Source organism: Dysidea avara, chromosome 14, assembly GCF_963678975.1.
Source record: "Dysidea avara chromosome 14, odDysAvar1.4, whole genome shotgun sequence".
Classification (NCBI taxonomy): domain Eukaryota; kingdom Metazoa; phylum Porifera; class Demospongiae; order Dictyoceratida; family Dysideidae; genus Dysidea; species Dysidea avara.
In genome coordinates, this window is record NC_089285.1 from 10,669,978 (window position 1) to 10,697,425 (window position 27,448).

General features: G+C 37.4%; 2 protein-coding genes across 6 annotated transcripts in view; both read left to right on the forward strand.

The window, feature by feature from the left end:
* LOC136244743 (uncharacterized) overlaps positions 1-13,298 on the forward strand; it is a 43,527-nt gene extending 30,229 nt beyond the window's left edge. For both annotated transcript variants that reach the window (XM_066036307.1, XM_066036308.1), the window contains exons 2-4: positions 6,221-6,262; positions 7,516-8,211; positions 12,282-13,298. In XM_066036307.1, the coding sequence (XP_065892379.1) occupies positions 6,247-6,262; positions 7,516-8,211; positions 12,282-12,949 (1,380 nt within the window). In that variant the 5' untranslated portion in view covers positions 6,221-6,246 and the 3' untranslated portion in view covers positions 12,950-13,298. The remainder of the gene's footprint in view (positions 1-6,220; positions 6,263-7,515; positions 8,212-12,281) is intronic.
* Positions 13,299-21,388: 8,090 nt separating this feature from the next.
* LOC136244489 (uncharacterized) overlaps positions 21,389-27,448 on the forward strand; it is a 30,467-nt gene continuing 24,407 nt past the window's right edge. For 2 of the 4 annotated variants that reach the window (XM_066036080.1, XM_066036082.1), the window contains exons 1-2: positions 21,389-21,479; positions 24,732-24,792. In XM_066036080.1, coding sequence (XP_065892152.1) covers positions 24,750-24,792 — 43 coding nt within the window. In that variant the 5' untranslated portion in view covers positions 21,389-21,479; positions 24,732-24,749. Of the gene's footprint in view, positions 21,484-24,731; positions 24,793-27,448 lie in introns of all 4 variants that reach the window. The other 2 variants (XM_066036083.1, XM_066036081.1) reach the window with 2 other exon arrangements.

The following is a 27,448-nucleotide window of genomic DNA, read 5'->3' on the forward strand; positions in this document are numbered from 1 at the left end:
CATGGGCTTACTAATTAAATTAAGCTGCCCATACACAGAACCAAGTTTGCCAAAAAAATTCATCGACAGTCTCTCGGTTGGCACAAATGGCTCTGGTGTAAGACAGTGACTGTGGAAAACAAATTGTCAGTTTAGGAGAATGCCTCAAATCATGAACGGCCTGCTTTGCCTTCTTACAATGGATGCTGCTTGTGGCACTTCTCAGCTATCATAAATGCCATCTCCATAACAGTATCTTGTCTAATGCCATAGCCCATATCAGCCATCGTAATCAAGTAAGCCACCAGTTTCTCCTCCTCTTCATCTGTAAGTACTGTACTAGGCCCTGGCCTGCATCCCATTGTTACACTTCCATTTTAAACGCCTTCCTATCATCTCTACCGGAATGTTATATATACATTCTACTGGCCTCTCATAGCCCAAGAGATTCATTAACAACACTAGTGAATGCTGCTTTCATGCTTTCTTCAGTCCACTGCTTGTGTGGCTTCACAACTGAACTTGTAGCTATAGTTCTCTCTCCACTGCAATAAAAAACACAAAGTAAACCATCACATATCGTTTCAGGAGAGAACATATCAAAGTTAGCTTCTGTGCTCAGACTTAAGCAACAAGAAAACCTGTTCTGACATTTCCAAAACTGAGTTAGAAGCAATAAACCAATATCTGTATTAAATGGTGTTAACGTCAGACATCAAATGGCAGCAATAAAAACATGCGGTCATCTAACAATAGACTCGCTTACGCATGCATGATAACAAAATAAATAGGTTATTGCATGCTTAGTTTGGCAGAAGCGTTTCTAGAGTCTCAACGCTGGATGCACAGACTATAGCACTGTAATGTGGTATTTATATACCATTTGTATGCGGATTGGTATAAGTGTCTCATAATACGGACTGTCTCGCAATGCCCACATGTACTCTTATATGCACAGTAACGCTATAATACAATTATGCTTTAATTACATCAAGCAAGATTCCAGGTCGCAGTTTTCTCTGCACAGCGCTTATCAATTAGAGTATAAATGCCTGCTTCGAAGGGTTTGGGGACTCTACAATAGTAGGGTACTTGGCCACTTTTATAAGAGGTGTGGATAGCCACAGTTGGCTTCAGCTAGTTTATCTTGATCATTACAAACTACTATTGAAATTTTAATTGTGAAGAGTTGGTTGAACTTACCCCGAAATTGCACTCCTGGAACTGTTTTTCACCCAGATGTGTTGAATCTCCCCCTTTTACCTCATCTGAAGCAGTCAGCTAAGCTGTCATACATTCTGGCTATTGTGCAGTCAGTTGTCCCACTGATTGTAGATATTCTGTACTAGCCAACAGTCCAGATGTCTCTCCAACTGTCCTTAACTCTCTATCTGCTGCTAAGGCTTCAGTTGCCAAAGTTCACTCTGCTATATTCAAGAACTATGCACATCATGATTAATGTTGTACTCATGTTGATTAAAAGTTCAAGACATTAACTGTTCAAAATAAATTTTTAAACATTGTCACTCTGGAGCAAGCGGAAGAGATTGATGTATGGCTTCCCTAAGAAACAGCTGTTCTTCTAGCTACGTGCTGGTTGTGATACTCTATGGACCTGGCTAGGTGGAACATCATTACTAGCCCTAAATGTGCCCATTGTCAAGCTCCCAAACCCACAACAAACCATATCTTGACTGGATGTCCTGTTGCTCTTGATCAAAGCAGGTATACCTGGAGACATGATTCAGTCCTACAGGTTCTCGTTCATAGACCCCAACAGCAATTACCTGACAGTTTTAAACTCTATGCTGACCTTCCAGGATATCTTGCTAGTGTCTACCCTCCTAGCACCATTCCAACCAATCTTTCCTCCACTCTTAGCGGCAGACCTGACTTTGTATTAGTTTCCAATAAATCCATCTGTTTGTTCGACCTAACTATTCCCACCAATACCCAGCAACATCTTTTAGCTGCTAGAGCTCAGAAGGAAGGCTGGTATAGCTGTGTACAATATGATCTTCAGCTTTCTGGCTTATCCGTTAATCTCATTTTCTTCAAGACTAGTTTTTAGTCCATTTTATACCAGACACAATTGCCCAAGTAGCCAATGATTATGAAGTGACAAGGAAGACTATAAGATTCCTGTTTGAGCAGGCTGCTCACGTTGCTGTCTCCTGCTTATAAAGGATTTTTAATTTTAGACCCTCCCCGGACTAGGACCTATTGGTTTGCCTTAACTGAACTTTTCTGCATGCTATAATTATTGTTTTTGTATTGCAATTTAATGGTGTAAATCTTGCCAGGACTCCTGTACTGTCCGCCCAGTGCATGGTACCCTGAGTCTAGACCCCTGTACTTAAGTTGTATTTTGTCTTAACCAAACAAAAGACATCTCTCTTTCTCTCTCTTTATGGTTGGCTGCAGTGGGTTGGTGAGTATGAAGCGATGCCTTTAAGAGATGATGAAGCCAACTGTGGCTATCCACACAGCTTATGAAAATGGTTAAGGGCCCAGGTACGACACACATTAAGCGCTACCAAAAAGAATTCATGTTAATTGCATATTATATTTTTGACTTTTAAACTGATGGTTTATCTGACTTTATGGGATTATGGAGACCTAGAATACAATTTCTAGTGCTATTCTCTGTTATTGTTGCCATTTTCCCTCTGTTTTATACTCTAGTCACCTTGTATATTCTAATGTCAAACCACTGCTAGACTGCATAGACTTGTTTTATTTCATTTTATTTCGTGTTTCGACTCCGGGTTTTATAACTTTCCAACTTGTGCAGCTGCCTCGCATCAATCAGATTGCAGCATTGGCTTGTTATACATTATTCATCAAGCATTCATCAGGTTTCATAGATTATTCACGATCCTATAATGGCCATGCATCAGGATTCTTGGCACGTGAATATTAAACATAATGTACCTATCAATCTACGGGCTGAGGTGGGGGAAGGTGGGGATTTGCATCACTGAAAATTTCAATTCCCCACCTACTGGGGAACTAACCCACACATTATAAATAGGTGGATCTCTGGGTTAGTAGGGCACTGAAGAGCAAAAAAAAAGAAAAAAAAATTCACCTAAAATTGTCAAAAGTTCATAAAAACTTCATAGATTATTTCAGGTTCATAAAAAGTTCATAGATTATTTCAGATTCACAAACAAGCCAAAAGTTCATAAAAAGTTCACAGATTATTTCAGGTTTACAAACAAGACAAAAAGTTCATAAATCTATGAACTTTATTCACAACATGGCAACACTGCTAGGATGGGATTTGTACAGTCGTGTGGCGTTGGTCTAGCGATGAGTTAGTTTGAGTAGATTCTAGTATGAATGTAGTAGCTAGCACCTGAGACACTCCTTCCTAAACTGAAAGCACACACTTTTGCTGCCTGAGTGAATTTCTTTAGTGAAGACAAATGCCCCACTATGTTGGGGAAATTTAGCAATCAACTCCCCCACCATCCCCAACCTTCCCCCACCCTCAGCCTATATCTGTGGCAGTTGGGCATTGCATTGATAGACGCATAATTGCATTCCAGCAGCACAAGTCCTGTATGGTGGAGTCACCAGATGTTCTGTCAGACTAAGTCACAGTCTCGCATGGTCAGACAGCAAAATTTACCTTGATGATTGACAACACTGTTGTAGTGTTGGTATATTAAGCTGCAACTGATTTAAGTGCCAGTGGAAAAGCCTATATCTTGATAAGTTTCGATAACAAAATCCATTATATCACGATAAACAATATTATTTCAATATTGAAATATTGCCATAGAGTACTTTTGCAAGTACAGTTGTGCCTAATAATAAATGTTTAAGGCTAGTATCTCTTGCAAAAGTCGCCCTTTTCAGTATTACCACAGCTGGCTGTGACCTTACTCACAAGAATACCATCTGCCTGCTTTTAATATACAATAGTCTACAGAGATTTACTATTATCTTAAGTTATCGATAATAGAAAATTCATTATCTTTATCACAATATAATCACAAAGATATCACGATAATCATGTTATTTCCATTACCACACAGCCCTACCAGCAACCAATTTAGATTACGACAAACATCTAGTCTATATACAAGGGGGTGTCACATAGGTACGCACTGTAGGGAGATGTGTGACCATGGTCAAAGTCTTGACCGATCGAAATTTTGCTTTGACCTGTGACAATTAGAGTCTTTCTCAATCTTTGACCAGTGACCTATCGACAATATTTCAGTACTTTTCGATCGTGGGTCAGAAATTTTTACCCTTGATCGTTGACTCGGCACAGATTTGGTGGCCTTGACCTTTGACTTAGACTTTGATTACGGTCGCAGATCTACCTGCCTGTATGTCACCCCTTGATATAGTTGCTGAGATAGTTGCCCTTATAGCTAACCCTTCCTAAGCTATACATTTAGATGATGGTGTACAATATTCTACATGACAACGTCAACTTAGCCATGATACTTTTTCACCAAAACCTGTCAAGCCGCTATACTAGAGGAACACAGCTTCAAGCTTTCCAAGAAACAGCAACATAGCAGTTATGTGGTGAAACTCCATCTTGTTGTTTTACATGTACATACTATTGATTTTTATGTTTATCATGTGTAGCTATTTATTTTGTTGTAGCACTTGAATTGTGCACCTGTAATCCTGTATGTTTTGTGTGTTTATGTAATGCAGCATGGACAAAAGAACAGCCTGTCCAAATGCTGCAAACATGATCAATTGATCAGTCTATTAATATTGTATTATACTCTTTAATGTATGATATACAATGCATAGGAAATGTCATATCTATATTACATGGGGGTAGGACAAGCCATTATGTAAAATCCTTAGCATATATTATACTATGACTCTCCTTATTTGTCCTATAGACTCTTTATAATTATTCTAAAGAGTCTATAGGACAAATATCCGCCACAGACAATTGTTTGTCATTGGTAGATAAATACGGAGGCTGTTAGTGGTAAATTAGTGACTGCCATGTGTTGTTTTGGAAGTCTGATTGCTTCATGGCAGTTTTACAAAATCTGTACCATCAAATTATTATACAGGAGACCTCGTAGATGTATATATTAAACTTTGAGGTTTTTGACCATTAACTCATGTGAAATATTTTTGAACTTAATGAAGAATGCATTACATAATACACATTAGTTCAGGTGGGCTTGTCCGGGGGCGGATCCAGGAGTTGGCAAGGGGAGGGGCACGAACAAGCTAAGTTGGCGTTGGGGAGAGCAGATTCTCTTGCTAGTTGTTGTACTTTTCATGCAGCAGTGATCACTCCTTAGTAGGTTGATTTTTGTCATTATGGCGTTTACAGAAGTCTTAAACACCATCAACACGATAATTATTTTTAGAGGCGCTTAGTACGTACGCAGGTGCGGAAAGCGCTTTCACAGCTGTTTTGACTTTGGTTTCAAGTGAGTTTGCAATAAATGGTGGGAATGTGCAGTTTTCATGAATTTTATAATGTCTTTTATCTCATAAAGTGTATAATATTTCTATCAAAAGAAATAGCTAGCTAGCTACCTATGACCCTTCCACAGAGAGTGGGGGGGGGGGGGGGGGGGGGGGGGTTGCCCCAAATGCCCCATCCTGGATCGGCCGTTGTTGTCCTATGCCTGTATGATAAGTATGTAGGAGATGATGGTTCACATTTAGTGATTCAACAAACTATCACCTCCTACACATTACATGCACCACAGGGAATGTACACACATTAAGACCTGTTACAAATTACTGACCAAACCTTGTGTGTGAAGACTTTTGCACTTATGTAAAAAGAAGTCTTCACTCTGCCAAAAGGTAGCTAGCTAACTTGTACACTTTTGTACTTGCAGTCAGTAAGAATCTTGAAAGAAACTGGATCTGAACTTTTAAAATAATTTGGAGCATAAATGTAAAAGCAATTCCTATCACACTCTTCTAGACATAAAATCAAATGGCTGCTCTTCTTTGACAGAGTACACTTACTAATGTTTGCACTGAAAAACCAATTTAGTGCATACTGATTGTGCTTCACTACAGTAAAATATACAACATTCAATAATATCTCAAAGGATAATGAAAGGATGAGAACTTGAACTCCTTACTAAAACAGACATATACTACATTATATTGTAATGGATGTTTGGGTTTGTATAGCTATAGTCGCTAACTTTAATGCTCCACTGTTAAATACTTCTATATAGCTACTGAATGTGTCATTCTTGTGTTGCTTTTGTTTCAGACAATTAAGTGCAAATCGCTGCAGCAATGATTTTCCATGGAGGTAAGTGAATGGGTCACATTTTATATTAATAGTTACCTAAGTAGCAACGGTAATGCCCCTTCATCCATCATAAGAGCACTCTTAATTTAGTAACACCATTAGTGGGAAAATGTTAAAAGAGATTTTCTGATACTGATTGGTATTTCTCTGGGTATTTTTAGCCCTGCAATATTTAGCCACCATGCAGACTATCCTTTCATATCAGAACTAGTTCAATAAAAACTATTAATTTAATAATGAAGTAAGGTTCTAGAGCGATAAAAAGTAGTGAAACAAGAGATGATGGTAGCTATAAGTAACAACAACACAACATAATAGCAAACAAAATTATGCATCATGTAATAATTATTCCATGGCTGCAAGAGATTTTGCTGATATATACACCCAAAAGCCCGAGGACCACAGGCCCGAGGGTAAGGGTGTATATATTAGCAAAACCCAATGCAGTCATGGTATAACTGAACAGTGAGTAATACTTAAGTACATATATAGGACTATAAGGTACTCACCTATTTAAATCTACTTGTCCTCTTAGTGTTGTTCCGTGGTCTACTCAATGGCTGACATGTGGTGGGTAGAAATATGCATCCTTGCATTGCCCAACTAACTATTTTATTATTTGTCTAAGAGTATAGTTTAGTAATCAACTAGTTGAAACTTAGCAACTACATTGAGCCTAGCATAACCTGTAAACCAAAACTAACAATTTAATGCTCCATGTCACTCAATGTAATAAGTCAAAGCATATCATATCGTTGAACTGGTTGGGCATGAAAGCCATGCGCAAACCTCATTCCCATGATATATATTTCCAGTGCAATATGCGAGATAAACCTCAAAGTGCTAAGTGGTGCATTTGAATACCCACACCAAAGTGGTATATTATCTAGCTACACGGCATAAACAGTGTATTGGGAAGGTGGAAGACAGATAACATTTTCCCTGATTATAGATTTATTTATTTTAATTGGCAAAACCCTTAGGGGTATCACAAATACAGTAAATTAAATAGTAAGTATGACTTGAATATCTCTATGTCAATCTGGATAGGTACTGAGAGAATTCCATTTGGGGATTTTCTTGGAGAAAAGGGAGTTGGGTTTGTTCTGGCTTGGCATGCAGTGAGAGAATTATAGTGCCCTCGAATATTTCTTGCCCTGTTGGCTAATGGAATTATTCATACAGTAATTAACTGTCTGTGTCATATGTTGTCCAAAGATTCATTTCTTACTGAATTTTATTCTGTATTATAGGTTATACAGAAAAAGATACTTCACCCTCTATTAACCTTCACAGTACACATTACACACAAAAGAAGGATGTATTGGGTAATCGTGGATCACTGGGCAGGATGCAAAAAGTATGCATATTTTATGTCCCAACTGAGAGGACTACAACTAGTGAAATAAAAGGAGTACTAGAAAAACGCATTTATAACTTTTCATGTCATCTAATCACCTATGGCTTTGATGTGAGGGTAGACTTGTTCTGTGACCAATCAACAAGGTTTGACAGAGCTGCTTGGAGTGATCATGAACTATCTCAAGCTGACTGGATAATCTTTGTCTGCTCCAGATCATCATATGAACTATTGCAACTCTCAAACAGTTCAGAATATTCTCTCAATACCTCTTGTGTAGACAGGGAAATGAGAAACATTGTTGGTGTGCTAAGGAAAATAATTTATAATCGGCTCTCAATTAATAGCTCTACAAGAGTCATTCCAGTCATTTTATTGGAAGAGGATAACCATATTGCTTTTGTCCCTCCTTCACTGCAAGATCCTAACAATATTCTCTGTATCTTTGAAGATACTCCATTTGATTACAACAATCTCGGTGGTAGTCTTGAGAGGTTGATTTGTCAAATGGCTGGAATCAACAGAGTAGCAATCAATACTTCTAAACAACACAGAGAATACGTGAAGCTGCCTTCACAATTACCAAAACGTATGTTTCATAAGTAGTATCAAATATAAGTAGGTATATATGTGTCTGCAGGCTTGTTGCAGGTACATACGTGGACTGTGTGTCTGCAGATGTGTTTGCATGTATGTAACTCAGGTAGATCAAAGGAACCACCTGGACTACGATTGAAATGAAGCCCATCTGGCCACTTCTCATCTACTGGGTGGCTTCTTGTATTATGCACGACTTGGGTTTTCACCATAGTACCTTGTTATCCTTGCTGTCCTACAAGTTGGGGTAAGGTAAAGTGCTATAGGTTGTTCACAAGCATTTTGGCATGATTTTAAATACAAACTGCAGATAATTTAATTTTTATTACTGTGCAGGCCTCACAAAGGAGCATGTGTACACAAAATAATTACAAAAATAATTGAGAAAATGCAGTCCATTTATTCTCTGCTTACAGAGATTTATGTCTTAACACAAAATAGCCACTCTACAATGAAGCTTACTCTGTAGGCCTTTTAGTAAACTTTTCCTTAGTTGACTTGAGCCCTTATAGTCTGTAAATAGGCCTTAGGTTCGTGTTCACCTGAGCCCTTGTTTCTTGCTAATAACTCTTAATTGTTACATGAGCCAGCTGCCCAAACATTTAGTAGTGCTGTGAACAACTGAGTTATGAGATTCCATACATTTAGTATAGACAATTCAGGCATGCAAACATGTTCCAGTACAAAACCATTGGGAGTGAACACATGTTCAACTCTTTGATATGTCTATTCTCAGGTGAACGTAAACTGACACTAAAATATTTATCTTGCTGAAATTTTATGTGATATTCAACTTCTCCATTCATATTGATCAAATGCAGTCAGAATGTAGCAGTGGGCTACCCATATTTGAATTTTCAGGCATTAAAATAGAATAAATCCATTGGTTGCACTCTTAGTGATTAATCACCTGGTGAGGGCTATTGGGCTGCTGCTATATAAGTGTTACATAATATGTAGCTGTTAGTAACAGCTAAACAAAAATAGTCCATTTTACGTGTAACATTCCTCAGGGTGAACATCTTCCATTCCAAATTAGAGCTAAATCAGTCCAGCTGTCTTTGTGATATGCTCCTCAAACTTTGTCTTAATTTTCTTCATCTTCACATTATTATTTTCTTTTTGCTTTGGACTTTTGCCATGTCTTTCTGACTGGATTTGATTGATTTAAAAACTTTGACAGTTCAAACATCGGTTTTTGATAAACTCACTGATAAAGAACCTTCTGTAGTTTCAGGATCTGTAAGAGAACAATTATTATATAGCTCCTTGAACATCAGATATTGAACTTTCATGTTCCTCAGCTACACTATTGTCATTCTATAAAGTATTGGCTGGATTACCAACTAGAATTTCTGCATGCTCAACCTATCCTGTGGTAAAACTTAGATTATTGGGCAGATACTCAGGGTGCTCATGTTGTAGCCATTGCGTTACAGCTTTGTAGGATCAAAAGGATATATTCCGGCTTTTCTGAATCCTGACTTGATTATCTCAGGCTGGATTGACTGAAGCCATGCTTCATTAAAAGTGAGGAACATGTAAACTTGATGACAACTTTTCCTGATATATATGTATGACATACAGTGGACCAATGCCTTTTCAAAGGACCAAAAAAATTTAAATTGAGAGGTTGAGCTAGCAGAAAAAGAACAATAATTATTGTTTTCTTCAGCTACTTTGATAGCTTCTGGCATGTAACAAGATGAATGTCCAAACAAATTTTCCAGCCATTGAACAAAGAACTCTTGGCCAATCCAGCCTTGTGGAGACATCCATATACGGTTTGTTTATTTGTTTATTTATTGTTGCTTTATGGCAAAAAGCCAAATGTCTTCTCCTTTAGTTCACTTATAATTGAAATGTTCTCCCCTTAAAATAAATATAACTGCATTGGGACAATCAAGGACAGTAATTTGACTCTTGTTTCCAGATGACAATCTATGAACTTTCTTCATACCTCTTAATGCAACCAGCAACCCTCTTTGATCATTTATGATCAGATGGCATCCCTGTTCACCATGTAACATGCTTTAGCCATCAAATTGTTGTCTTCCATAAATAGATTGACATAATAAGTAATACTTTCTTGGTCAAATGCATTTGATCGACATAAGAATGTTGTGGGATAATGAGTTGATGGTGCAAGCTATGGAGGCCGCAAAGACTGGTAGAATGGGAGTGAATAGAGCAGCCAAGGAATATGATATGGTGTGCCAAGGACTAGTTTGAAAGACAAGCTGTCTGGAAATGTACAACATGGCAGAAATCCAGGCCTAATGCCCTCAGGCAAAGAGGAGGTACTTGTGACATTTTTGATATAGATGTATATTAAAAGGGCCAAGGTAAAAACAAAGGGAGAGGTGCTAGATATTGTTAGAAGTAAGGTTCAGATGGAGAACAAAAGGAGGGCAAACGTGTTTGAATTTAATGGAGAATAATGGTGGGTTTGGTTTAAACAAAGGCACCCAAACTTGACTTTGTGAGTGTCAGATGCATTATCACACTGCTGATCAAATGCATTTGACCAAGAAAGTATTACTTATTATGTCAATCTATTCATGGAAGACAACAATTTGATGGTTAACGCATGTTACATGGTGAACAGGGATGCCATTAGATCATAAATGATCAAAGAGGGTTGCAAGAGGTAAGAAGAAAGTTCATAGATTGTCATCTGGAAACAAGAGCTAAATTACTGTCCTTGCTTGTTCCAATGCGGTTATGTTTATTTTTAAGGAGGAGAACGTTTCAATTATGAGTGAACTAAAGGAGAAGACCTTTGGCTTTTTGCCAAAAAGCAACAATAAATAAATAAACAAGCCGTATACAGACGTCAAAGAAGGATGACATCTGTATACGGCTTGCTTTATAAAGTGATCTCGAAACATAATATTTGGAAACACAAGTTACTGAATACTAGTTAGTGAATATTAAAAGTTTTCTTTTACAATTATCTTTAAAAAATATTAAATGTTCTTTTATAAATATTACAATAATCAATTAGTTGTTCTTTTACACTTGGGCATCATGATAGATAAAATGGTTGATACACCTGTTGTTGAACTATCGTAAATTTTTGATTATTGTTCGTATGGTTGGTAATATAAAATTATGGTGGTTGATAAGTGACCTATGCTATCCATGGAAACACTTCTAAGCTTTATGCTGATTTTGTAAATATTAGTTACTGAATATTAGTTAGTTACTGACTGCTTTATAAAGAGATCTCTAGTTCATACATGACTAGTTGGTTATAAATCATTGATATTTAAACAGATATTCATTGCATTAAATGTACCTTCATAGTTACCTCAGTGACACATGCAAGAAAATTCAATTAGTTCACATAAGCAGTTTAGCCAGTATATGTGACACCAAATCACAGCAAGGCCAACTGCTCTATTGATCACATGACTCTTATACATAGTCTATTTAATATTTTAGCACAGGTTTTTTACTTCTAATACAATCCACTTAGAATGTTTTAGAACTATCTAGAAATGATATGTAATCAAGTTGTGAAAAAAGTGCGACCTTCCAAAAATAAGCTATTTTGAAAAAAAGATGTGATACCATCAAGAAATGGTAATCAATTTCTATTAAGTAACAGTATAATAATCATTGCAGCCATTTCTTGGCCACCACCTTTGATATCACATCTTACTCACCACACCCTTTTTCACAGCTTAGCTGTTTTGGGTTAGATCTTATTTACAGTACATGAAAAGGCACGTCTAAGGCTGCATGCACCAGCCAGTTGCAAACTAGTGCTAGCAATTTTGAGTTCCTCTAGCTGAAGCCATTCAAGCCATCATCTATCAGCCAGGTTGTTTGTCTGCCAGTCAGTCAGTTATCAACAAGTTTTTGACAAAAACCGTTGTTATAGATTTTGACTTGGTTGGTTTTAGGTAGGGTGTCCTAAATCTACTATATAATTATACTAGGTGCTAAAATACATGTACTTAATCATAGTGTGCTCATAGTCTGATACTATAATTGTACCATGTTACTATTAGTACAAGTTCACATGATGTTACTGCTGTATACACTAATACACAGATACTGAGAATCCAGTAAACAAAAGTCACAATCCTATGCAATGCACCTACAGGTGTACAGAAAATACTGCAATGCATCCAACAAGCCACCAAAGTTTTCCACAACAATTCTGTCATCAACATCATCCACCACAACAGAATTTTTCTTTCAATTACACATCAACACAGCAACCAGGACAATATGTGTTTCATACTCCTCATTGCACAAATGAATTCATTCAGCATCCAACTCAACCACAGTCATATCCCAGTAACAATGTCACTAGAAAGGAAACTGGTGTGACTCATTCACCACATTACCATATGAGCAACTACACACAAGATCCTTATAATATAAATCACTTCTCTTCAGAGTGGCTAAACAGAGCTGATGGTCTCTCTGATCACAGAGTACCACACACCAGTCCTATTCTATGGGAGTTATCACTGGAGGTGAGGGAGTGGAAATTTCTTGCAAGAAATTTGGACTTGGAAGAAAGAGTGATTGAGGAAATTGATCAATACACAATACGTAACAAAATGAGGGACAAATCATTGAAAGTATTCACAGAGTGGGTGAACAGTGCTTCAAAACCATCATGGAAGGCACTGGGAGAAGCTTTGCTTGAAGCTGAATATATATTACTTTATGAGAAGCTGCTTGAATTAGTGAAAAGTCATGCTGTTTAACACTGCTATACTGGTTTCATTTTTCCCCAACCATGATTATCTATATATTACAAATATTCTTTGGCTCAGTGAAAAATGTTACAATGTTCTGGTGCTTCTTTCTGCCACTTCATCATAGATATGTGTAGCTACTAGCAGTTTCATCTTCCATATTATACATTGCAGCTATACTTTTTTATAAAGTTTGTAAGTTTTGTATCAAAATTAGTGTCATTGTGTACTTAATTACATAGATTTGTATATAGTACTATTTTTGTGCTATAATTACCAAAGTATTGTGTACCATTTTGTTACTTAACAGTATCATGTATTGTGTACAATATAATGCTTGTCATCATTCATTGTGATATACAACACTATTGAGATTCTTGCTTGGTTTAAATATCAAATAGGAAACAAAAGTAAACCAGCTAGACTAAAGAGAGTAAATTTTGGCAAATAGTGCGAAAATATAAGAAGAGACAAAACAAATAATACATTTGCTATACAAGAAGTATTTACTATACATAGTAAATACAGAAACACTATTTAAGTGCATGCTTTATTGGTTAGCAGCTTTCACGCACTTTTAAATTTGCAACAAGCAGACTAAACATCATGTCATTTAGCTTTAAATGACACATATAACTGTTGTGATCCCTTTAGCCCTAAAATGTATGTTGCTAGAGGTCACCAATACGTCTAGGACTTTTATATCTGTATCTAATAAGGAGTAAGTGGGTGAGAAGAGGTGTATTTAAGTGCAGAGAAAATTCCAAATCCAAACTGTTTTGCATGGCACCCGTAGTATGTGCCTAACAAGACACCATGCCCTGCATCTGGGAATTTTTCTGCATTCAGTAGTTTTAGTGCCAAGACTTATAGACTTTCTGCTTTACATGCACTTAATGTGGGTTCTAGTGGGATAACATAAAATAAAAATGAATTAGTGCTACTATAGCTAGCTCATAATCTGTAAGAATCCCAAAAATGTGTACTAATTAAGAATCGTTATAATTAATGTAGTTGAGATAATCCATACACACACATGTTTTTAACCAACTAACCTGTTTGCAAAATGTTATTAAAGTCTATAAGTGGGATCAGTGTCACTTGATAATCACACATTAAGAGACATTAATTGTATATGAGAAGTTGCTAGAATTACATAATCAATTCAAGCATCTCATTTAACATTAATTTTGCAGTGTAACAACTAAATCATTATATAATCAAATATTTGATAGCTTATGCTAACCTAGTATGCATGGCCTCTTTCACTCTAGCCCCTTGAGCATTTTCTACATCTGAATATTAAATTTAAGTGCCTCATGCATTCAGGCAGTTACATTCAAAGTTATTAGCTAGAAGTTCCAGTCATCTATTCAAATGCCAGGTACCACTTCATACAATAGTGTTTTATGGTAGTGGAGACAAATATGTAACTGGGTTTTGGAAATCACAACTGAAATATGTATGATTAAAATAAGGCAGTACAAACTTCTACTCAGCTTTACAGTGATTAGTAGTCAGTATCCTAAATTACAAGAAATTCTGTGAAATATTATCAGGTGCATACGTGCTCTAGTGGTGACAATTAATATAAATGTGGATTTCTATATATTTCAAATGTGACATTAAGACTGATTTTCCAAAATCAGGTCACATATAGAAAGAATTTTTTTTAAAGATTAAAACAATCAATGAAAAACACTAGAATTGGTATGCATGCATGCTGGAAATAATTTGGCTGTTTAGTTAACCGGCATGTTCACATCATTAGGTTTGCATGATAATGGAATAAGGTTCATGCAAAAGATATCACCATACATGCTACTTTAATCTTTAATGCTTCATTCCCAATGCATTGATTCATGTTATTGTGGTTACTGTGAAATGGTTAGAACTTAGAACAAAAATGTTCTTTAGCTGGAACATTCTAGAAAGTTGATGAATTTATATCTACTTCCTGTATTGCCAGAATATCTAGATACAGGTACTGATCCAGAAATAAACCATGGTGGATGGCTGGCCCAGATTTTTAGCTGAGAGTCCTGATTTACATCAGGGAAAGAGCGGACAATGTTATTGTCTGGCTTGCACAAAGAAGCACATGTACACAGTAGCATAACAGCTCTTATGCACATATCATGTATTTTGTAAACCCAGTAAAGGCTGATCATGAGTTAATAAATACACCTGTAACACTGTGCACATATTACACATTTCTCTCTGAAAGACTCTGATGTATGTGATATGTTGGAGGTGATAGTTTAGGTTTGCACTATTGAATAAGTAAATGTGAATCATCATCTACTAATAACATACTCCGCAGGAAGAAACATTACCTTAAAGCTATAATATACTCCCTGTATGTTAAACTACTTGCTATTAAACAGCCAATAGTATAATCATTTTTGATGCAGTCACATTGTGCCACAGCTCTAGATCTAGGGTGATTTATTTGCAATTATATTATTAAGAATAATAATATATGAAGGTAAATTGACTCAGTCCTAAAGCAGACCTCATAACTATTTTCCTCCAAGAACTCCTCTGCCTAGTGGTAGCTAGTACTGCCTATTATTATCTTAGGAAATTTCATTAATGCTTAGCTACTATAAGGTGATAGGCTGGGTAGCATTGGAATCTGATTGGCATGCAATGCAGGAATTTAGTTCATATTGACAAAGTATGCAAATAATAATAATATGAAAGAGTGTTACTTATGATTAGCATTATGATCATAGAATTGTTTTAGTAAATATTACATGTCTCAGTGGCTGCAAGGCCATGCATGGTGGGTGGATGAATCCCCTGGATAAACCCTTAATAGCCATGCAACAACTTTTATGCTATGTCTGCTCTACCGTGTTTCACCTCTTGTTTACAGCTTGATTGTTTTAATATACCATTTTGTTTTGCTATATGCCAAAACCAGCTAGACTTTGAGACATTTTACTGACATTTAAAAAAAATTACAAATACAATGATAATAATTGAAGACAGAAGTTATACAATTAGTGTAGTTTTAGGTAACTAAAACTAGTAACTAAAACTAATTAGTTGGGGCTTTTGCTTTAGTTATCTGAAACTAAAACTAAAACGGACTGAAGTGGTTTTTATGATTTTTCAAGACTAAAACTAACAGTTACATTGAAACTTATACTAAAACTAAAAATGTGACCAGGTTTTGGAAAATCAGTCTTAATGTCACACATGAAACTATTAGAGCTATGTAATTCACCGTGTCACCATTAAGAGACAGTTATGCACTTGCTGGACTATTTCATAGAATTGACGAATGATTGTAATCACTGTAAACCTTAATGATAACTTGAAATCACTTTTTTTAGTCAGAAATATATATTTGGGGTATCAAATGTGACATTAAGACTAATTTCCCAAATCAGGTCACAAATATTACCTAATGTTTGCAAATAACTGAAACTAAAAGTACTTACCATGAATACAATTAACTAAAACTAAAAATACTTAGCTATGTACCACCTACAATTATAAAACTTGTTGCTTGTTTACAACTAAAACTAAATAATTATATTGTAGTATCTAGGGCGTAGGCAGGGGGGGTTCGGACGAACCCCCCTTTCAGAAGCAGTTTTTTTTAAAAATTAAAATCACACCAAATCTTACAGCTCTGGAGCTCTCCGGTAGCTACTTTCCAACTAACGCTCCTCTGTACTACTCTTGAGGGTCACATCACATTAATGCTGAACCCTGCAAATCATATCTATTGCATCACGTGATCAATTGCGCACGTGATGAATGGCGCGGGTGAAATGGCGGGGACTGTTCAGTGGTTGGTTGAGACATATTACAAGCTTAAGGCAGCAGCTGCTAAACTTGAGTGGTCGTGTTATACGTGTGTCAGGTTAGCACGAACTGTGAATTGTTGATGAATATTTACCTGATGAATTGTTTATTTATTACATGTTGTGGTCACGTGATGTCTCGAACATATTGGAGTACAAGCGAAGTCTGAAGTTACTGACCATCAACAGGAGGACCGGCCGAGAATAATGTATATAGTTGGAAAGAAGTATTGCCAACTAAGGGACTCGAGTGTGGAGGGCTTCCATGTGCTAGGAAATTGAAGTTGGCTGTCAGTATGCTATCTGGAAGTGAAGATTAGTTAGTTTTACGATAGGTTTATAGTTTCTATAAGCTGCATAAACAGCAGTGTGTAGGTTTTAGCTAGTTAGATGCACAAACACCTTTTAATGTTACTGCCTAAGGGCACATTTTGTGTATGCATCATTTTCGTTTAAACATGGTCTAGGGGAAGCACCCAGGCCTTCCCCTTAAGACATTCCGGCCACTTTAAATCCGAACCCCCTTCAAAATAATCCTGAGTATGCATAACACCTGAGCACATAATATTATAACTACACATACTATCAATACAAAAGCAACTAAAAGTGCTTTGCTCTATAATAATAATTATCAGCTTTAATGCTAAAATGTTACTACTGCAATGTTTTCAAGCAGAACATAGCTAATTTCAACTATCGCAGAATTTAATCATACAGTACAGTAGTACTACATGTATATTAGGGATCATGGAAGCTGGGTTTTTCTGACCAAAAAATATCCAAAACCAGCTTCATAATACCATCCTGGCACCTTGGAATGGTCAAGGTTAAGTGCCTCCAATATGACAGCAATACAAATGCTGCCAATAGAGTTTAGGAATTTTCAACCAACTGACTAACTACCTGATTTCTTAAGGCAAGCGTAATTTGATAACAGCTAAGGTTACAGGCTTGATTTCTTCAATGTTGAGATGCACGCTGCAATATGTACAATGCAAGAATCATGGGCTTACCTTTGTTCTCATTTGTGTCCCATTTCTTTTTGCTGACAGCCCAAGGTGTCAATTCACAGTAGTGTGATGCATGGCTTCTTCTCTACATTTGTATATAAATGGAAATTGTCCGTATTTTATGGTGACCACCAGATTGATTGCAGAGGTGCTTCTAATACTGTTCTTCGTCTGTAATGCTGTATAACAGGCTGAAAGTGAAGCTTAAATGGCCACTACACTTCTGAGTCAGTAATGATTTGATAGTTGGAGTGAGTGAATCATCCCATTTTTCATGGCAACTGGATTGAGGTGCTTCTCCTACATTCTTCATTTGTAGTGCTGTGTAATGAGCTGAACATAGCAGTGTAATGTCCACTTCACTTTAAAGCCAGTAATTGATAGCTGGGGAGAGCATTCAGGTGAAAACTGCATTATTCCTCTGGTGCCATTCTTTCTGGGGTACGAGCAGGTTCACCAGTCTAGTCATAATAATGTAACAAACAAGTTTTAGGAATGATATCGATCTTAAAGTTGATTAGGGATCATAAAAAAGTAGGGAAACAAGGTCACCTATAGATATACTAGTGAACATTTAATCCCTAATTCAGTCTTAGTATAGAAGATTGTTTGCTAGTATATGTGTAGGCAACCTCCCTCTTGTTTCCCTTCTATGATCCCTATAATCAATCTTAAAATTCCTAATTTTCCATAAATTGCTAATGAAATCACAAGCACTGTAGTATACTTTTTCTTTTTAAAAGAATCATGTAGGTACTAGGTAGCTACATTTACAAACCAAACATAGTGGGTTGAAAGTACGTAACTGTACATCACATTATTGAAGGGTAACATGTACTGCCTGCTAAATTGGTCTTCATATTCAGGGGCGTAGCCAGGATTTTGAAGGGGGTTCGGATTTAAAGTGGCCGGAATGTCTTAAGGGGAAGGCCTGGGTGCTTCCCCTAGACCATGTTTAAACGAAAATAATGCATACACAAAATGTGCCCTTAGGCAGTAACATTAAAAGGTGTTTGTGCATCTAACTAGCTAAAGCCTACACACTGCTGTTTATGCAGCTTATAGAAACTATAAATCTATCGTAAAACTAACTAATCTTCACTTCCAGATAGCATACTGACAGCCAACTTCAATTTCCTAGCACATGGAAGCCCTCCACACTCGAGTCCCTTAGTTGGCAATACTTCTTTCCAACTATATACATTATTCTCGGCCGGTCCTCCTGTTGATGGTCAATAACTTCAAACTTGGCTTGTACTCCAATATGTTCGAGACATCACGTGACCACAACATGTAATAAATAAACAATTCATCAGGTAAATATTCATCAACAATTCACAGTTCGCGCTAACCTGACACATGTATAACACGACCACTCAAGTTTAGCAGCTGCTGCCTTAAGCTTGTAATATGTCTCAACCAACCACTGAACAGTCCCCGCCATTTCACCCGAGCCGTTCATCACGTGCGCAATTGATCACGTGACGCAATAGATATGATTTACAGGGTTCAGCATTAATGTGATGTGGCCCTCAAGAGTAGTACAGAGGAGCGCCAGTTGGAAAGTAGCTACCGGAGAGCTCCAGAGCTGTAAGATTTGGTGCGATTTTTAATTTTAAAAAAGATCTGTTTCTGAAAGGGGGGTTCGTCCGAACCATCCGAACCCCCCCTGCCTACGCACTTGATATTTACTGCAATTGTTGATCATTTTGATTTTGGTACCTTGATGCATTCTGTTGGTCTTGTGTTTATCTTGGCACCTTAATTGTCACATTGTGTATCTTGTATTATTTAAGTGTTAATTGAAACATTTAGTATACATTTTGCCACAACAAACAACTGCATGCGTACCCTGTTTTTAGTAGTAACACAACCCCAAATCCAAATTACTTCGAACTAAAGCATACATAATCCTATACCATAAATAAGTTACAAGTAGTTAATATAAACTTCCAATCTATTATGAACAAGAAGGCAGACCTCCAGGAGTTTATAGTATAGTAGGCACTGAAACCTGGCTCCGGCTCTGCCAGCGTTAGCAATAATGAAGTTATAGCTACCTGCTGAATGGAATTACAATGGTAATGGTGGTGTTATGATAGCTATTTCTAAACTAATACCCTCCTATGAGATGCAGACCTGCAAATTGAATGTGAACTTCTATGGATGCAGACAGCGGCGGAAGAAGTAGTTAATATGAGGGGGGGGCTGGGCTGACCCAGACTTATTTCTATAGTTTGGTAAGGTGAGACCAAAAAAAAAAAAAAAAAAGGTCGCAACCAACTGACAAGAGCTTTCCACCTCACCAACTACCATTTCTAGCTGATAAACTATATAAAAATCCTTTCATAGCTCGCTACACACTGACTACTTTATTAGAGTGACTGCTCTATTAGAGTATCTCGATCTTTATCACGGTTTTCAGCCCCACTCCAAGAAAGATAATTTCGGTGTGATATCATTCTGAGGGGGGGGGGGGGGGCTTTAGCCCCCTATCCCCCCCCCTTTCCGCCGCCTATGGATGCAGATTGTTGTAGGTAATGGTAGCAAATTATTTGTGGGTGCATACTATAGACTGTATATTGATGATCAAAATTCTATTGATGAGCTAAACCTTTCACTGCATAAGCTTAACGAAATATCTGATTTATCCAAAGAGGAAGGGGTGGCACCAAAAGGCTATGCCTGCACAAGGGTGCCTCCCCACGTGCCTGCACAAATAAATGGTTGAGGTAGGGAAGAATCGAGGTAGTCTGGCGTAGCCGACCCGCGCGCGTAACGCGAGGGTCTGGTGACAGCCGCATTCAGTACCTGTGCAGATGGAATGCAATTAAATTTGAAAATACGCGCGAAACACTTGGACAATTTCCGGTAACAGAGCGCGACATCTACTGTACTTGTACTTGAATGATGTCTATTTCCTCTACAAACCCTTACATTTGTGCTGGTTGTAGAAAATACATAAGAAGCTCGCCATAATCAGTGGCCAAATCGGAATAACGTCATAGAATGTTGTTAATTGGTCACTAAGCGATCTGATTGGACGCACCAGTTTTCCGTAAGGCTGGCACAGGTACTGAATGCGGCTGTCACCAGACCCTCGCGCTACGCCAGACTAGAATCGAGGTAGGAATGGATGACAGCTACAGATAATTTTAGAGGGGCTCTCTTTCACAGGGGCTATGCAGCTCGCTATACAGTCCCCCTTCTCCCACAAAGACATTACGTAAACGTGATTATCACGTGAGAAATAATTATGAATTTATTGCCTAAATACCCATGCGGGTGGTGACGATAAACTGTGCCCTGCTTATATGCTTTGACAGTTATTATGAGACACTCGGGATATTCACTGTAAGGGACACTTCGTTTGGTACGTTTTTGACCTCAAAATGACGTCTTATTGTGCGCACGTGATTTTTCGGAATGCCACGCCCTAAAAAATATGGCTACCGGTGCTACAGACGATTGCACGTACTACAAGATCTCACAGTCACGCCAACAGCACTAAGAATAGCAAGTTACACCTGTGAACGACACGGAACGATTTTTACCGTACGCAATGTTCAAACGCACGTGCAATCAACTGTACAAACGCGCGTGACTTGTGGTAACAACTGAGGGGCGGAACCATGCATAGTTTAAATGACTGACTTTGGAAATTAACGTCGTAACGATTTTCTATCGGACGGAGAGGTACTCTTACATGTGAGTGAGTTTGTCGGATGTACTGTGCACTTCGTTGGACATTAGGCCACTCCAAATAAATTCTCTGTTTCCCGTCCTGGACTCAGGCGTATTTGCTTGCGGGCGGGCTGTCCATTTCACTATAAGATTGGCAGCTTTTCAAGCCATTATTTGTCTGGCACAACCATAAAAAGCTGCATAAAAGAATACTTAGTTCGTTCCTTCCTTTTTAAGTTGCAAAATTAACAAATGTGAAGTTTGTGCCGGCTTGATGACACTGCTGACACGTGAGCTTACACTGTTTCAAGATGCTTTTACTGAGCCTGTCAGTATGCAAGAATAACGGGAAAATAATGGAAGAATACTTAGGCCACTCCAAATAAATTCTCTGTTTCCCGTCCGCCTCCCGCATCTGGTTACTGTCAGCTCTAAAACTTCCATTATTCCGTATTCTTCCGTTATTTTCCGGTTATTCTTGCATACTGACAGGCTCAGTAAAAGCCATCTCGAAACGGTGTCAGCAGTGCTATCAAGTTGGCCCACACTTCACGCTTGTGTTATTTTTGCAACTTAAAAAAGAAGGATCAAGCTCTTAAGCATGCTTTTATGCAGCTTTTTATGGTTGTACCAGGAAAATAATGGCTTGAAAAGCTGCCAATCTTATAATGAAATAATGGAAATGGACCGCCCGCCCGCATGCAAATATGCTTGAGTCCAGAACGGGAAACAGAGAATTTATTTGGAGTGGCCTTATATAAACATTCAATATACGTACGTCACCACATAACCGCTAACTAAAGGTCGTGTCACTTCAAGACCTGTCAAGTCGCAGGCATCAATCTTAGTCATGCAATTGAAAATCTCTGGAGTATTGTACGATTTTGTGCTTCCACCACATCAACTCTTCAAGACACAAATTCTCTACATTAATTTTATTATTGATACCAAAATTTCTGCAAAAATTAAACACTGCTGATGCTGATTCATTTAGTACATTATGCATGCAAGAAGGACTGAAACAACCTCACACATCAGAGTTTTCTGCTCAACAGGGACAGAACCAACCTTCAGCTTTCTTTTGCTCAATACACGTACCTTTATTGTAATTTAGCTAACTTGGAAATGGTGTACAACTCCGTTACTCATATGCTGATATTTAACATACTTTGAACCCATATCATATCAAAACTCATGTCAAATTAACCCATACATTACAATTTTCCATAAAATATTATTATGTGTAAAATCAGTGTACAGCAGCCTATGGAGGTAAACTAGTTTTAAGTTACTGGTTCTGAAAGCAGTGTCAAAATTGTTCGGCCACCACTGCACACGAATAACACTCCTCTTTCCGATGATAACAAAATTTAATTGAAGCTAAAGTGTTTACAGGTTGCAAATTTACAACAAACGATGGTAAGTAGCAGCTTACGCAATACAAAATCCATTGGAGAGCAAATCACGAATTTCGCATTCTAATTAAATAGCAGCATAATGCTGTTACTATGGTGATTATGAATATTGTTTGGGCGGAATCAGATAGAGCAATTCATAAGGAGTTGAATGATATCAAGTTTCATGATATTTGATTGTGTCTAGTGCTTGCAATTATTGAAAATACAGAATGATGTAAAATGTATGGAGTTTGTATTGGAGAAATTGAAAAAGTGATCCATCCATCCTGAGACCTTTTAAAGAATCAGAGTTTAAATAGTCCATTTCATGATCTAAGGGAAGAAAACAAACAAAGGACACTGGCGATGTACAATATTGCTGATAAAATGATCACTGGCTGTAAATTTGATTTTGCCATTTTAGCCATTTTGACTTTACAAATCTCAATGGAATGTTTTGATATGTCTACAGACTGCTTTTCAACTTACAGGCATTCTTTACCCTGTAGGCTTGGTAACAAATAGGTATTTGGTTGTTATACCAGTACTAATCTAACAGATTCCTACCAAATTGTGCTCTTAAACCTGCTTTTATGCTCCCTTTATGGATGCCAAATTTAAATTATGTACTTATGAATTTTTGTATTTGTTAAAAAGGAAAAAAATCAAGGTGAATTATGATAGTACTGTATATTGGAATGTTTGGGCTTTCTGGCCAACAAATATCACCCTAAAACCAGCCTCACAATACCTTTATGTCAGTGCAGTTTTCTACTGACTGACCGACTGACTGCCTGACTGACTGACTGATGCCTTTAGATGTAAGCGTAACTTGATAACGGCTAAGGATACAGACTCACTGTTTGATATTACTTCAACCTGACGGGTGCCTTTTGGCATATTGCAGTATGTACAATACATGCTTCATGGTCTTATCTGTGCCCTCCTTTGTGTCCCATTTATTTTTTTCTAACAGTGCTGGTAGTAATGGCTTCCGTAGGTAAAAAATGGAGTTTCTCCATTGTGACCGAATTGACTGCAGAGGTTCTTCTCATAGTGTTCTTTGTTTGTAACGCAGTGTAATGGACTGAACATAGCTGAAAACATGGCCACTTTGTTACAGTACTGCTCAAGCGCAATGTCGCACTTGCTCGCACATGCAACTTCGCTCAAGATTAATAAAATCAGTAATTAAGGGGCATGGCAACTATTTCACTTGTGATTCTCATGAACGAAACAACTGCCACATTGTCTTGTGAGCGAAACAGTTGCCATGCCCCTTAATTAGTTTTTTTTTAAATCTCAAGCAAAGTTGTGTGTGCGAGCAAGTGCGACATTGAGCTTGAGCAGTACCGTATTTCAGTAATTGATAGTTGGGGCTTGCGTTCATTCAAAAAATAAGCGTAGTGTTAATCTTTCTTCTAAAGCGTGGGTTCACCAATCATATAAAAAGTAAACAAACAAGTACAATTAAAATTAGAAACTTCAAGTTCAATTAGGGATCAAAGAAATAAAAGCAGTGAAACAAGGGAAGTCAGCTACACCTGACAATATACTATTGAACATTTAATCCCTCTTTTAGTCATTAAAGGGGTGACCTCCCTTGTTTCACTTCTTTGATCCCTAATCAGATTTAAAATTCCTAATTTATTCTTGTACTTGTACTTTGATAGAATTCATGAGACAATTAATCAAATTTTGTTCAAATTTTTATGAGACCATTCAGGGTTAATTGCAATACAAAATTGTGCCACTTGATGATTAGAACATGGGCATAACAGCACACTGGTGTGGTGTTTCAGCTTTCTTGGCTACATGACACGCTACTATAGGTACTGATTGATATGCATGTGTTTTCTACATGTATATAATTTTCTAGAGATTTGAAAGTTGCAGAATGTTATCTTCTGAAGAGCTCATCAGTGCTAAGACTTGTGCAAGTAAGTAATTTCTTTGCTTAGAACTGAAGTCTGATATTTACTACCCAGTAGTACATATATAGTGTGCAAGACCAGAGTAGTGTATTGTACATGTACATGCCATTTATGTACACAGGAGAGTGTAAATAATTACAGGAGCTATTCAACATTTTAAATATTTTTGCATTCTTCAGGGAAGGCTTTAATGTTGATTTAGATGCAATATACAGAGTTGAAATACCCTACCAACTTAATTGAAAGATGTATTTTGTAAGTTCTAATCTCAGGAGATGCTAACTAAATCCATCTGTTCATGGCATTATTAGTATATTAAATGTACAACAGCTATAGAGTACCAGTGATTGATCTAAGTTTACATTCAGGAATGAGTTTACCTATGAGAATCAAGTATTTGTGGGCAGGACGGTTGTTTCTGCACCACCAGCTGTTGAGATGTAATGCATACAGCTAGCTTTTAATAGCCTAGTTAAGGAAGAAAAGATACAGTATAGTTCTCAAGCTTGTACCAGTTCATCAGATTATACTAATCTGGAGTGAAATGATCAGTGATATAAAATTTTGGTCATGGTATTCCTTATAATCTGACAAAACGTTTTGATTACAAATAATGTAGTTACAAAACTTATTTGTTAGACGGAAATAGTGGGCTTGAGGTACTCCTATTATAAATGGTACTTACACAGTGGTGTTTCATGGCACTCTGTGGTACTTTCCCTTGGATTGTACCTATACGACATTTTTATTTTCATTATGAAAACCAGGGGCGGTGGAGCAGGACAAAGAGTGAGGGGGCCAGGCCAGCTGTAAGTTGAAGACCAAAAAAAAGGTCACCGCCTGCTAACAATACCTGCTCTCCATCAATTATATCTCCTTATTTATAACTACACATATGTAGCTAAGTACTGCTTCTCTGAATACTGTGACTGCTCTATTAGAGTATCCAGATCCTGACTGTTCTATTAGAGTATCTCGATCTTTTCTTGCAAGCAGCGTCCCATAAAAGTGAGGGGGATATGCCCCCGTCTCCACTGCCTATGATGAAAACCACACATGAAATAACATTCTTCACAACTGCAACCTAAAATCCACAACAAAGACAACATTACATTGCTTACCCCAAATAATACTAGCTCTGTATTTCTATGAATTTAAACAGATGACAGAGCATATAGAATTATTTGGTCAGATAGCATGACCCAGCTGTGTTGGCTACTTAGCTATAACACTACATGTAGCTGACAATAACACCTTTTACTGTGGAGAGGCTGGCCATAACAGTACAGTTTCTGTTCCTGTGAATATGCTGAGAATTGGTGAATGATTCCTTTGTGGTGACTATAGTGAAATATTAATCTTCTATACGTGGTGTCTAAAGGTTTGTGTGAATTGCCAAAAAGGCAGAAAGAATGCAAGATGCCTTCTCTACATCTTATACTATTTTAGGCATATATATTCACACAAGTACAGAAGTCGGTGGCAAGGTAAGTGCTATGTTTATCTCTGCTGCAGAGTTAGCACTGCTAACGACGAGTATTCCAGAAACCCTGAATCCTTACATCCAGGTGAACATGCACCATACACGTGTAGTTTACTAGGAACATTAATAACTTAATCGCCGAATACCTTAGCGTGAGGCAAGGAATCTGGTACTATTCGACCCCGTGTATAAATAAATAAATAAAATATATGTCTGCAATGGAAGTGCCCCTCCCCTCTCCCGTAAATATGTAAGTTCGTATGTCATGATGTCAGCACTGATTAATCCACATTTTCATTCGTATACAGTATCTACTACTTAGCAAGAAAACAAGCAGCTGATAATATAATGAATGCTACATGACACCTTTTGTCCATGTTTCATACCCAGTTGGCTGGGTTGCCAGACTCACCTGGTGCTTCAGTTGTAGCGAGCTACATGGCGGTGATGCTCTACTTCGGCAAGGGAACCTTAACTAGAAATAGGGTGTATGGGCTATTGTACTGTATGCATACTGGGCCAAGGGTTTCTTTGATATTCCTGGATACTGATAGTTAGTATCCCATGTGCCAGACTGCATTAGTCATGACAATATGATTTAAGCTTCCACAGCCCCTCAAAGAATTGGGTGACGCTAAAGCACCAGCCAATTTCACATCAATTAATCATTTTGGGAGGACTGACACAAACTAGCTACAGTCCTCATTTCTGACTTCATACCAATATTATGTTGGTGCCTATAAACTCCTTGATCCTGTCGTTCTGACGTGGTTTTTGGAGTGGCCATGTGGCAGCAGCATTTAATCTTGTGCTCCAACTTAACCTGTTTAACTGGCATTGAAAGAGTATAGGTTGATGCTGAGAAGATATTAATTGTTTTATAATAAAGAAAGTACAGTTTGCACCTGAACAAAGGCAATAAAATGCAAGTATTAGCTATTGGCTCTAGCTAGCATTTAAAGCAACAGTATCTGCTATTGTTATAGCTTTAAGGATTTTCTACCCATGCATCCCAATCATGCAGTCTGTTATGTTTAGTTATATATTTTGTACATAGCCTGTGAAGCACCTTAGTGCAGGCCTGCTATATAAAGAAAATTTTTTTTGAAACTTACCATCAGTACAAGCTTTTTTATCTAATACACTCATAGAAATATATTTTAAAAGAGTTTCAGTAAC